Raw genomic sequence first — 14,178 nt, forward strand, 5'->3', positions numbered from 1 at the left:
CTATTGTGAAAAATGTGTCGGTCCACAGTCTGGTGTAGCATAGTAGCTAAGCTAGGATCCAAGAGGTCACCAGTTCAAACCTCATCTCAGCCACAATCACACTTGCATGGCCTAAGGTAAGCCGCTCTCAGCCTCAGTACCCCTTCCAAGTTATGGAGATAACACTGGCCTACCTTACTGGGCTGTTAGGAGTATTACTGTCACGATGTTGGTGAAACCTTTTTGGCACTGAAAGTGTTGTATAAATATTAAGTGTTGTTTGTGCCACTGGAAGAATAAAATCTTTCTTTTAAAGTTTATCTTTAGTGAGTAATGGTTTCCAAAGGGGACTTTGGAAGAAGATATGCATTGTGTATGTGAAGAGAGAGCAGAGTTTAAAAGCTCTGGGAGGTTTCACCAGCACTATGCCCATTTATGCATGTCTGTTTCCTCGCGGTCACCCTGCTGACTACTTCAGGGCGTTGCTTTGATTATGCTTGCATTTTCCAACCATCAGAGGTTGCCTCGCTCTCCCTGAGCATTTCTGTTCATCTTGCTCTCATTTTCTGGATTTCATTTAGCCAGCATCCAGAAAACATGAGCAAAATGCGCAGAAACGCGCGGGGAGAGCGAGGCGACCTCTGACGGTCAGAAAATGCAAGCATAATCAAAGCAGAGCCCCGAAGTAGTCGGCGGGGTGTCCGCGAGGAAACAGCCATGCATAAATGGCTTATGACCTTTGGCCCTTGTTAGGTTTCCCTGTCTTATTGTTCTAAGGGTATTTGGCAAAAACAATTGCTGCCAATTAAGCCTGCTGTCACGAATTGCCGATTTCTGTTTCTCCGTATATTTTCTGGCGCAGGTACAGAATGACAGCGGGAAGCTTGCTCCTTTGTCTCCCACCATTATAACATCTGTATCCACCATGATATCCCCCTGGTCGTCAGTATACACAAAGGATCTGCACGTGAAGGCAGCGGAGGAAGAAACAGCTAGCGAGATGAACCAAGCCAATTTGAGATACCATTCGCCAGCAGACAATGTGGATGCTTCGTTAAAAAATATCCTGAAAGCTGAACAGTGGCAGCCTTCGGTGACAGTGAGAGAGAGCAATCGCCAGCCAAGGGAACGTGAAGAGGCACAGCCCATGGGATTTGTAGAATATGAAGAGAACGGCATGAAAACACACAGTTCCTTTGAGGAAGAGCTCCCACATCCTGCCTTTAATAAAACAGAGGACTGCAACAAAGAGACAAAATACGCATTCCCACGAAAAAGCAGCATGGAATTGTTCAGCCCTCAACCTCTTTGTCAGCCTGCAGAACAAAAGGAATTTGTTGCTGACATCCTGCAGGGTAAACAAGAAGTCAAAGGCCAGTCCTTTGAAGAAATGATGGAGTTGGAGGGAGTAATGACAAGATCATCCCTGCAGAGAGGTAAGCAGCTTCATAGGGGCCTGCTTACTTAGCCGATTAATCATATGAATTGTAATCACTGAAAGGATTAAATCTGCATACATTTACATATGAACGGAAGGAAGTTGTGAAGGAAAACAGTTTACTGATTGATGTACACACATGCTAGTAGCCCCCTCTCTGAGAGAAGGAGGAGGAGGAATATCTCCTGCAAAATGGTGCCCGCTGGTCATAGCTTTTGTACTTGTAGTATGTACATTGTAATATGTACATTTTGTACTTGTAATATGTACATTGTTCTGATACATTTTTATATCGCTCTTCTCTCATGGAACCCAGCATACATATGGCTCCCAAAAGGTCTCCCATACAGGCATGGGATAGATCCAGACCAGTCTGTCTTCATCCAGCATCGTGCATCTTCCAACTTTTTTTTTTGCCATCAGATTGCAGCCAAGTTATGGCGACCCCATAGGGTTTTAAAGGCAAGAGACAGTCAGAGGTGGTTTGCCATTGCCTGCCTCTACGTCATGACCCTAGACTTTTTTTTGCTGGGCTCCCATCCCTAGAAGCTAAAATGACTCAACGGAGGCTAGAAGCTAAAATGACTAAACTATCGTATTTTGGTCACATTATGAGAAGACAAGAGTCACTAGAAAAGACAGTCATGCTAGGTAAAGTTGAGGGCAGCAGGAAAAGAGGAAGACCCAACAAGAGATGGGTAATAAAGGAAGCCATAGCCCTCAGTTTGCAAAATCTGAGCCCTCAGTTTGCAAGATCTGAACAAGGCTGTCAATGATAGGACATTTTGGAGGACATTGATTCATACGGTTGCCATGAGTCGGAAGCGACTTGACGGCACTTAACACACACACCCATCCAAATACTAAACAGGGCCAACCCTGCTTAGCTTCCACAGTCTGATGAAATCAGGCGAGCTTGGGCTATCCATGTCAGGGCTAATAATCCAGGGCAAGTAATAAGTAAAGTGTCTTTTAACTGGGCAAAAGTTTTTTGTTTATTTTTTTAATCAAGGGCACCTATTTTATCATCAGAAAAGAATGGAGAAAGTGGGAGAGTCTGCACCCAGCTCTCAGGTCTTCTGGGTTAACCTCTGTGGGGCCTGACATTCAGGTCTTCTGGTCCATATAGTCCAGTACTTTACCCTGTGCCGGCCCATGCAGCTGACAGGTACTTATGCAATGGCAGCGTGTACTCTCAGTGTTGCACAGCTGCTTTCCAGCTGCAAAGGCAGTGCTAGTCTGGGGCAGGGAAGAGGGATGCCTTTCCCCATGTTTCTTCTGTACTGATTTGTTGTGGTTCCACAGTAGAGCCTGAGAGCCAGAATGGTATACTTGTTTAGAGTGTTGAAATAGGGATGGGGAGGCTTGGTTTCAGATTCCCACTCTGCCATGCTCACTGGGTGACTCTGGATGAATTTTGCTCCCTCTTAGCCTAGCCTACCACAAAGTCATTGTAAGGAAAAAATAGGGGAGGGGAGAACCATGTATACAACTCTGAGCCGCCTAGATTAAGTGTGGGATAAAAAAAAAGTCATGGATAAAAAGCTGCAGTCATGACAAAAGGCAGGACTTTTTTTGCCTGAAGGATACTCACTCGGTCTCTTAGCTGGGGGCAGAGGAGAGCTTATTGGAAGGCCCTCTGGGAAATAGTCCTTAGTAAACTTTAGGAATAAAGACACTTGCTCCATTGCTTCTCTTCTCTTAAAGTTTCCTCCTTTTCCAGTGGTGGTGCATAGGAGTATGGGCCCCATTGGGTGAGAGCATGCTGGCACACTGACTGCATCACGGCACAGTGAAAGATCTCAGTGGCGCAGATCAGAAGTACCATTTTGGCCACCTCTTTTTTGTGCAACGTCAAAGTTTTGTAGTCCCAGGAAAATCCCAGCACTTTAGTGAAAAATTCAGCATCCAATGTCATCATGTTGGAGAGTTTTATGTGAATTCTGCTCTTGTCAAACTGGTTCTCTGACTGGTTCTTCCAGCCCCGAAATGTTAGCATTGTATATGATATTTGTTTTGTGAAAAATCTGTTACTGCGGTGCCAAATAATTAACTTGTTACCATGATTAGTTTGATCAGTTACAAGGGAGAAAATATGCTGTCTGGCAGTTTGGCTGATGTTGTGAATTTTTTTATTATTTTTTTGCCATCCAGCACTAATTCTGAACTTTTCCTCCTCAGAGCACATTGAGCCAATTTCAGAACCCGAAGGCACAGCAATGAATGTTTCTCAGTCTGCAGCATCCTGTAGGCAGCAGGAAACATCTGAGCTGTTGGAAGGAAAACTCGACTCCAGGGACAGCCAAGCAGAAATAGCAGAGGATGCTCTCGATGCGTCCAGCAAAACGATGTCAATTAAAGAAAGGTAAATAAACTCTTGCTTCTTCCAAAGTGGATTTTTCCCCTTTTCATGATAGAAGAATTTGGAGTTACGATGTGTGAGAATATCCAGCAGGGAATCACCTAATGCTCAGTCTGTTGTTGTTTTTAAGGAAGGAAAACAAAACAGCAGTTCTGGGGGTGGGCAGCATCCTTGGAAATTTGATGAATGTTTAAAAGAGAGCAAGAAGCCTGAAGTTCTTTCAAATTTTGTTTTTAAATTTGTCTGTGGATACCTGAAATAATTTGTAGATGTTTTTCCAGAAGAGCTGATCATACAAGAACTGTTACCAAAATAAGTGGTTGCGGTTGTCACCATCCTAGAAATCTCAGGATTTTCTTCTAGGGTTTTCTGGTGGAAATAAGTATTCAGGTGTGTCGTTGATGCCTGACTGAGCAAGATATCTTATGTTGCTTTCCCTCCCGCAATGACTTAACAGAGGACAGAATAAGTCATGCAAAACAAGAGGGAATATTAAATGCAATTTAGGTCACAATTCAACTTCCCCTGGCATTAGAATCTGGGTCATCTTGTGTACAGCAGTTTGTACACAAAACATACACTGAAGAAGGAGACTTGGTTTTTATACCCCGCTTTTCTCTACCTTAAGGAGTCTCAAAGTGGTTTATAATCGCCTTCCTTTCCCCTCCTCACAACAGACACCTTGTGAGGTAGGTGGGATTGAGAGAGTTCTGAGAGAACTGTTAGCCTAAGGTCACCCAGAAGGCTTCTTGTGGAAGAGTGGGGAAACAAACCCAGTTCACCAGATCAGAGTCTGCCACTCATGTGGAGGAGCGGGGAATCAAACCTGGTTCTCAAGAGTCCGCCACTCTTAACCACTACACCGTGCTGGCCCAATGATAGGTGTCGGTTCAGTTATGTCCATCCAATTACATGTGGCATTTCAAGGATAATATGCATGGATAATATCATTCGTCATGGCACTGCCCACAGCTCACTAGATGACCCAGACGATAGAGCCCTATCAATAACATTCATCAAGACAGGTTTTGGAATACATAAAAATACTGGCTTGATATAGTTTATACTCCAAGAGTCTCTTTTTAATTAAAGAAAATCAAGGAAGAATAGCATCTTTGTGCTGATCTCTGAAGTTGTTTCTCTTTTCATACTTTTGGTGGAAAATGTTGCGCATTCATTTCCAACATACCAAGGAGATGCCAACACTGCATATGCTGAAAGGTCTCTTTGAGTGGCATACTGCCCACTTGTCTGAAGGATAAATGGGCAAACTTAATAACCAGGCAAGAATGATAAGGAACTTTAACCTTCGGTGTTGAGCTGTCACAGAAGCGTCAGCTGTCCCCAGAGGCTGTTGAATGAGCACAGTGAAAGATCAAAGGGATGAAAGCGATCTCCTAGGGAAGAGGCAGTGGGTGCAGAGGGGCTTGTCCATGCTTGCTTCCAGCATGGTGTCGCGATTAAGAGTAGTGGTTAGGAGCAGTGGACTCTAATCGGGAGAACCGTGTTTGATTCTCCACTCCTACACATGAGTGGTGGATGCTAATCTGGTGAACCGGATTGGTTTCCCTACTCCTACACCTGAAGCCAGTTGGGTGACCTTGGCCTGGTCACAGTTCTCTCCGAACTCTCTCAGCCCTGCCTACCTCACAAGGTGTATGTTGTGGGGAGGGTAAGGGAAGGTGATTGTAAGCCACTTTGATTCTCTTTAAAGGTAGAGAAAGTCAGCGTATAAAAACCAACTCTTCTTCTGAGAAGTCATTGAAAGATTAGCTCCTCTGCATTACTTAGACTTCTTCCCTAGGCATAGATTTTTAAAACCCAATAATACAGGTACACTTGCTGGAGAGCCAGTATTGTCTGAGATTCCCAGCTCTGTATATTCTCCATGGCAATCCTGAGCGTGTTGCTTTTTAACATGTGCGACAGCCCTTTGCGTGAAGGTTCATGTGGAATACCCTGTGCATTCTTCCTCAGTGCGGCATGCTTGCTTTTCTTCCTCCTTTTCAGGCTGGCCCTCCTGAAGAAGAGCGGCGAGGAAGACTGGAAAAACAGGCTGAACAAGAAGCAGGAGTATGGTCGAGCGTCTCTGGTGGAGCGCAGCTCTCAGCTGCAAGAGATGGAGCACGTATTTACAAAGAAGGTAAAGTTGCCCGTTTGGGGGCCAGCAGCCCACATGAGAGTGCTTAGGCACCCGCAGATGCATCGAATAAAGTAGACAAGCATGCCTGTGACGAGGTAACACTGACTGTTTGTCGCACCATTTCACACTTGGCAGGCTCTGAACAAAAGTGCTTTTTGATTGCACGGCAGATGCTTAAAGATGTTTTCATAGTTTAAGCAAAGGCATGTTTTCTGGCCAGGTCTAATTACAAAGGGAAATGAGCTTATGTTTTGCAGAGGTTTTCAGTAATGTAAAAAATAAATAAATTTCCCGATAGGCAAAGCCACAGTTCATCGGTGTTCGTCTAACACAAAGAGCTTTCTTGGTGTCCAAAACTATTAAATTATCTGGTTGCTGTTTTTTTTTCCTAATAAGTAAAAACACCTGAAAGCTGAATGGGTTCTGCAGATGGCACACTTCTAGTGGGATCAGTTTTTTAGAACTGGTGTCTTCATTCAATCTGACAGATAATCACTTCTGTTCTTAAATAGCTTGTTGGGCCCTGCCTGTGTGACCACCGTTAAGTCCACACCACTTGGAATGTTCATTTCTTTTTATTTGGTTGTGACACCTTTTATGCGGCCAGCGCTCTGATCGGTGCCTTGTTGCATGTGTTGCTTAACTTTTTGAAGCTCGCCTTTTGGATGAACTCTTTTTAAAGGAGTTGGAAAATGTCTGGGAACTGTTGGCTGTTGGAAGATGGGTTTTGTAGGGTTAAGTGGAGGAATCAGTCATGTTGTTTTTGGCTTCAAAATGTGCATGCGGAGCAGTAAGGCCTGGTTGCTCTTGTGCCAACAATAACAACAACAAAAAAGGACTCCCTACCACTTTATTGTTTTTCTATATCTAAATAAGCATTAATCGCCAAAGTTGTGATTTGTTGTTTTTTATTAGTAGCAGAGATCAAAAAGTGTGGCCACAGCTGGCAGAATCTTGAAATTCCAGATGTTTCAATAGCCAAGGGAAACTGTTTCAGAATTGTATCCCTCTGTGTTGGAAACCTTCTTTAGATCTCTAACCTAAATTTATTTAAGTTACTTGGCAGTAATTACTTTTTGAACACACAGTGTTCTTTAACCTAAACAATTATTCCCACCTAACTTTCCCTTGATGTATTTGTAAGGTTCGGACTAGGCTGTAGCTGGTAGGGTATAATCAACCGTAGGGTTCGTTGATTGATTAGTGAGGTCTGAGAGTTGGTTGTGTATGTCTTTGAGGCTATGTTGGTTTGATGAGTTACTGTCATTATTGAGGATGCAAAAGAAAACATAGCCTTTTCATTATGAACGCTTTTAAGGAATTGTGATAGATTATCTGTTTCTTCCAGTATATCAAAAGAGGCATTTCTGTTAAAGGCTTGTTAATATACACGTTCATTTAAATTTAAGCAATTGGTCTTTTAAGAGACTCATGCTTAAATTAACTAAAATAAATCTTCATCACTTGAAAGACCTGCTGTGAACATATCCATAATCAGCTTCTAAGCCATCTGTTTAACTTTTGCAGGTGAAGCAAGTCCTTTGTGCAAACAGGGTTGATCGAACCATATAAACAAATTAAATTGGATCTTGTCACTTCAGTCAACTTAATAAGCAAAGTATTTAAAAACCAGCATACACTGCCTTTGAAGAAATGTCCACCCCTGCTTTAATTATTCAAATTTTCTGTTTATTTTTGTCTTTTAAAATGCCAAATAGGGCTTAGTGAGCTGACTAATTTCAGCTCCACCCCTGGGAATGCCCCCACCCCCCAGATGCCAGTGCAAGCAGTTGTGCTAGGAAAATACTGCCTGGGAGGCAGTGGCAGCGCCTGAGCCTCACACTGCCACGTCGCTCCCTGGAGCTGGCATAAGTTGCCCTGCGCTGGCTGGCATCTGTGCCACTTGGGATGGCACAAGTAGCACAGACATTGGCTCTGGAGTCGTGCTGGCTCCTGAACAGGTCTGCCTGCCCCCACTCAGGATTGCTCCGTTAGTGGGCAAGTTTTTTAAAAAAAACATGGCTTTTCTATTGCTGAGCCTCAAGCCTGCGGTGTTCAGCCTGGGCCATTATTAGCTGGGGGTTTCTCAATTCCCAGCTTGTAGGCCTGCTAGTTTTACCCTTTCCTCTTCAGTCCCAAAGGTCAGTTTTCAACTGTCATTTACCTTCCAACTGAACTCTCCCACTTCCCCAGTCCTGGCCGAGAAGCTCCATTTCCTCCGATTATCACCAAGTTCTTTTAAAATAAAAATATCGAACCCACTTTCAAACTTGATAGTATTATCTTTGTGTCACCACAAAGTCCAGGTTTTTTTTCCGACACACACAGAGTTTTATGCTGAACCCTGAGCTGAGACAATTAGAGGTCAATAGGTTGCTTAGCTTTGCATAGCCAAAGATGCTGGCGCACAAGGGGCTTTCAAAATAAACCTTCCTTTGAGACATCAGCGCTCGCGTACTAAATGGTCTTGCATTCCAAAATGCAGTTACTGGTCAACCATCTTGTGTGGGAGTGAGTCAGGGCAAGTCCATAGAGCTTCTCGAAAGCACAATGATGACGGCATTCAGTCTGGTATCTTCTTGATGTTTTATAAATGACCATATTATTTCTCTTGCCTGTAAAAATTTCCCTGGGAGCTCAGCCCTGCCCTGAAGCTACGCATATGTTTCATCCTGGAAATTTCTTAGGAAATGAGCAATGCCAGGGAGAGGATATTTTTTGTTGTTCATGCAGATTATGAATACTGTTGATCAACTGTTCTCCCATGCTAGTATGTGGCATTTAGAGCCTGTTGCTGATTTTGCTTGGCATGATTTGTATTGTGCATCCTGTGTGGCAACTTGTAAAACTCAGAAGATCCTCTTTGCGAGGTTATACAGCCCCCAAATGGAGTGCAATTGCAACATTTTTGGGCAGTTAAATATGACTCAAACTAGATGCATATACTTGCCTACAGATTATAGTTTTCTTTTTTCAGGAGTTACAAATATTCCTCTAATGTTTAGGTACACTGTTTCAGAAGAGTGTAGAAAATGACATAGTTGCATGTAGAGTATTACATAATGTAGCAGTAATAAGAAATATTCACAGAAGTAAAATACAGTAAAATCATATGTATATTGGAGAGGGCAATATGTTTAAGGTAAAGGTAGTCCCCTGTGAAGCACCGGGTCATTGCTGACCCATGGGGTGACATCACATCCCAACGTTTATTAGGCAGACTGTGATTATGGGATGGTTTGCCATTGCCTTCCCCAGTCGTCTACACTTTACCCCCGACAAGCTGGCTTCTCATTTTACCGACCTCAGAAGGATGGAAGGCTGAGTCAGCCTTGAGCTGGCTACTTGAAAACAACTTCCATTGGGATCGAACTCAGGTCGTGAGCAGAGCTTTGACTGTAGTGCTGCAGCTTACCACTCTGCTCCATGGGGCAATATGTTTAGTGAAATGTTAAATGGATATTGTTCTATTACCAATCAAAAATAGCTATTCGTAGGTAGATTTCAAGGATTTATTTTTTGCAACCTAAAATTCTCTTCAGGATCAGAAAAGCATGCCTATTATTTTAGGTGCTTTGGAACACAGGCAGGACAATGCTGCTGCTTTTGTCTTGTTTGTGGGCCTGCTAGAGGCACCTGGTTGGCCACTGTGTGAACAAACTGCTGGACTTGATGGACCTTGGTCTGATCCAGCATGGCCTTTCTTGTGTTCTTATATTCTTATGCTTCTACAATAGCTGTGGCAACCATTCCTGTATTACAACATAATTTCTCAGACCACTCAAAATCATTTCACTTAGAGAGGGAAAGCATATTTAGTTCAGAATGTTCATTTTTCCTGATGTGAATCAAGTCATAACTAGAGCTGAGCGGCTTTAATATCCCCTTTGCTGCCTCGGTTCATTCCCCTTCCCTGTACATTTTGATAATCATACAAGAAAATGATCCGATCTTCTGCCAGGTTAGCAATGTGTGTCTGAGTGGTTTCTTTTGTGTTTGTTTCTGCAGAAATATCTGCTGTTCTTTCCTAGGCTGTTTAGAGCCCCAGATTATTCACTGAGCTCTGGGCGATGCTGTTGGCATATTAAATTGACCAATGGGGTTCAAAACATGTTTAATCCCAGCAATGGCTCCTGCAGAACGGACGCTTCCGATCACTTCCGCCGAGTTGTTCTCAGGGCTGTATGACAGATCTAGAGCTAGTCTTTATTAGAGTTTATGCCAAGCCTTGGGGCCTAGAACAGTGATCGAGAAAGCACCGCTGGCTTAGCAGCCTGCCTGGCTGTTGGAATTTCCGCTTGCATACAGAGACATGCACCCATTGTGCGTTTTAACCGGAGCAAGAGCAGTGGCACTTGGAATGTGACTCTCTGCAGCTGTGCCTTCCTGTCTCTCTCTGCAATGTTTCCTGTTTGTTTTAACCTGTAGGAAGAAGGAGGAGGTACAGATGATAATGCCATGTCTAAGCTGATCTGGGTAAGCCTAACTCTAATGCATAGGAGTTATTCTAGGTAACAGAATCCCCCCTAGGGTGTGGTCAGTGTTCCTTTCCAACCGCATTTACGGTGATGGTATACCGAGGTCATAGCTTTGGGTTTCATTGGAGGCTGAACAGTTGCCCCCCCCCCCAAAAGCATTGTCGTTGTAGTTAATGGGTTGCTGACCCTTGGAGTATCAGAGATGTTCTTCCTCTTGCTTTTGGCTTTCTTTCAGAGCACATGGCCATTTAGTTGTCACTAACCCTTTTGATGATTGCATGGGAGTGGCTTCAGTAAACATTCTGTGTGTGTTTTCTTATTACGGCTTATTTGTGTAAGGGAAGAGCAGAATTCTGAAAGAGGAGGATGGAAACTGCCCTCTTGTTGATTAACTTGAAGTGATTGCTCTCTCTCTTCCCCCCCACCCACCCTTATGACCTGGCACATCATTTCCATGTCTTTCTAATTCTCTCATATGCTTCTGTCCTGTCCATAGGAACCTGTCTATGCTTCTACTTATTCTCCTGCTATAGCCGCTGCCCATAAATTTCATCCCTCTGTACCTATTAATCAGGTGAGCAAATCTTGCACACTCTAAACCAGGTCTTGCAATGATTTGTTGAGTGTTTGTTACGCAGAGGACGTATTGTATACCCTTCCCATTTGTGTGTGTGTCCCACCGTCCCAATCCCACTCAGTCTTTTTTCTTTCTCTCTCCCTCTCTTTCCATATATCTAAAAATCAGCAGAACAAAAACAGGGCATTCCATTATGTTCTCTCTCCCAACATAACATGCCTATAGAAGGTCTCTTCCCCCCCACCCCAAATAAGCTGTATAAATCCCCAGTTGTTTTAACATCTAAGTATGCTTTCCAATGTGATGCTCAATGTGATAGCTGAATTTTGAATTTCAGCATCACACCATTCTGTACTATGTACATTTAATTGTTGATACCATCTTTGTTTTTAGAACATTCCACACTCACATTTTTCTAGCATGGCCTCCGGGGTGGGGCAGACACTTTATCAGTTAGCAGTCATTAATTCATATCAACCCCATTTGGGGAAACCAGAGAAAGTCTGGCCAGTGGATGGTTCAGTTTGACTAGCCCCATTTCCAGAGGCTATGATTTAAATGTAAAATGGCTGGTTCCTAGTAGTAGGATGCGTTAGCTGTACTCTTAAAAAATGCACCGTGGACACAAAAAGGCATTCTTAGTATCATTTGTGAAATATCCCACAAGTGTTATGGCAGTCAGTCCCTGACTATTTAACATTAAAATAGCCAGAAGTGGTGGAACTCTTTCTTGTTTTTCTGTTTCCTTTCTTTGCAATGTTGACTATTCAGAGCACATTCTGGTGCTTCCGTCCACGCTTAGACAAAACAGTTACCTTCCCAGGAATACAAACTGCAGTAGGGGTCCATTTATGTGTGTGCCCATTGGGTTAGGCTTCATCTACTTTCCATCCCTTATGAAACTGGAGGCCAGTCGGAAACCAGAACATATGTACATATGTGTGTATTATCTACTGGCCCACAATTACCTCTGTGTCTTTAAAACCTAAACCCATAATTGTTAACAAATTAATCCAGGGCAGATTACTGATTGGCATAGTTGAACCCAGTTGCAGTATTGCATTTGGAGGAGGTTGGTTTTTATATGCCAGCTTTCTCTATCACTTAAGGAAGAATCAAACCGGCTTACAGTCACCTTCTCTTCCTCTCCCCACAACAGACACCCTGTGAGGTAGGTGGGGCTGAGAGAACTCTTAATAGTACCGTGACTAGCCCAAGATCACCCAGCTGGCTTCGTGTGGAGGAGTGGGGAATCAAACCTGATTCTTCAGATCAGAATCCACCACTCCAAACCACCGCTCTTAACCACTACACCATGCTGGCTCCCAGGAGAAGTGTCCAGGGTTCAAGGCTATGCATTGCACTGCCTGGGGGAAGCATAGGCTCCACAGCTTGGGCAGGCTGGTACATTAAAGTGGCCCACGAGTGAGCCCAGCTGAGTCACCCATATTGAGTTACGAGCCAGTGCTGGAAGAGCCACTCTGCTCTGACCTAATCAGTGGCACCAACAATGAATGTTGGCTCACCCAACTAATTGCAGTGCTGCCACTTGGTGGCAACCAGCCAGCTGTCACCCATCAGTGGCACCACAGGCTAGATCCAAGCTCTCCAGGTCAATGGTCCATCAAGAACCCCCCCCCCTTTAAGTTTAAGGGACCAGTCCGGCCCTGGTGGTGTCCTTGGATGACTGGCTCATATAAGCAAGCCATCACTTAATCTTGTAGGTCAGAAGCTGCACTCCTTCTGGTTTTGTTTTTGTTTTTTACAGAGTTGGGATGGCATGCTTCATGTTTCTGTTCTTTTCTCGGCCTTGCCTCTCTTTCTGAACCTCCTGTTTCTTTTTTTTCTCTTAAGGTCAGTAGTGCTAGTTTGAGAGAGCCAAGCCCCCTGGTCTTTGAACGTCACCCCTGGAGATGGAAGGTGAAATGTTGACTCTGCCATCTTGTTTATTTAGCTTAGGAAGGATAAAACTCAGTTTTGGAAAACATTGCTAATTCATGATTGGGCTTAGGGACATTGTCAGCCCACAGAGATGCACATTTGGCTAGATTCCAGAGCTTTGTCAAATGTACACCTTTGCAGGAAAGAGACACATTGCATTACACATTTGTAAATGCATGTAAACAGCACCCTTAGTTAAGTTTTTTAAAATTAGCATAACTTGGAAGGTAGACTTTAATTTGCATACTGGTGCAATTATTTTCAGTGTTTGGTATCTTTCAACTTCTATGAACTGTGTTATCCTCTGGTGCATTAGTCTTGATCTCTGTTTCCTGTGTTTTCAGAAATGCAGCCTTTTCCCCAGTGCTTATTATTTATATATATTTTAAAATGTAAAATGATGCTCAAGTTCAGAAGATGCTAATCGTGCTACATCACTTTTTTAAAATCCTGTTGTGTCTAGTAAATGCAGGCACAGAGAGAGATCAGCTTTCCCAGAAAGCTTCCTTTTCCCTCTGATTTAGCACTGAGCCAGATGCTTAAGGCTGGCTTGTTTTGATATCTAATTGGTAGAGGAGGAGTCTTTGATATGAAGCACCAAGGCTAGCAACTTCTCACTTCAAGGACAGAAGTTGAAGAAGCACAGAATAAATATTTATTTTCCAGCATTTAAAATCAGCTTTTCTCAAAAAGACTCAAAGCAAATAATGAGGATTTATTCATGAGAGGGAATAAAGATTGCATTATATACAGTTTAACTTGCCTTTGGTCTAGTTTAGTGCTCAGAAGGGGGCGAGATGTCGCACTTCTTTTCAGGTGAGCCAAGAACCCTTCCGCTTCTGTTTTAATGGAGGAAAAGAACCCCAGGATGGAGCAAATATTAGGCCCCCGTTCAGTAATGGTTTTATCTTCCTTTATAATGACCCTGTTGTTAGTAATGATTGATAACTGGCTGTAATACCTCAGTTTCAAGCTCAGTATCAAGTACTTTATGCAGCAGTTACATACCTAAAATTAGTGGGTGGACCACAGGCTAAACTGAGTCTGACTGAAGGTGAACTGAGATCTTTGCACTTCAAGCACTCTTTACATTAGATTGTTTGGGAATGTGATCGCACAATATATTGTGTTGCTGTGCTTTTGTTTCCCTGAGGCTGAAATGAATCCCGTTACTGTCTGGGCCCTCTCTGTAAGCAAGCCCACTGAGGGCGGACTTGTTATCTGAATTAATGGCCTACAAATTCTGTTTAATGGACCAAA

At 43.3% G+C, this 14,178-nt stretch overlaps 1 protein-coding gene across 1 annotated transcript in view; it reads left to right on the plus strand.

Moving 5' to 3' along the window:
- The window catches only part of SVIL (supervillin), a 79,626-nt gene that overhangs the window by 33,376 nt on the left and 32,072 nt on the right, over positions 1-14,178 (plus strand). The window contains exons 15-19 of the mRNA XM_056857232.1: positions 842-1,415; positions 3,599-3,782; positions 5,790-5,922; positions 10,897-10,974; positions 12,832-12,897. Coding sequence (XP_056713210.1) covers positions 842-1,415; positions 3,599-3,782; positions 5,790-5,922; positions 10,897-10,974; positions 12,832-12,897 — 1,035 coding nt within the window. The remainder of the gene's footprint in view (positions 1-841; positions 1,416-3,598; positions 3,783-5,789; positions 5,923-10,896; positions 10,975-12,831; positions 12,898-14,178) is intronic.

The sequence above is a fragment of the Euleptes europaea genome, chromosome 11, assembly GCF_029931775.1.
Source record: "Euleptes europaea isolate rEulEur1 chromosome 11, rEulEur1.hap1, whole genome shotgun sequence".
Classification (NCBI taxonomy): domain Eukaryota; kingdom Metazoa; phylum Chordata; class Lepidosauria; order Squamata; family Sphaerodactylidae; genus Euleptes; species Euleptes europaea.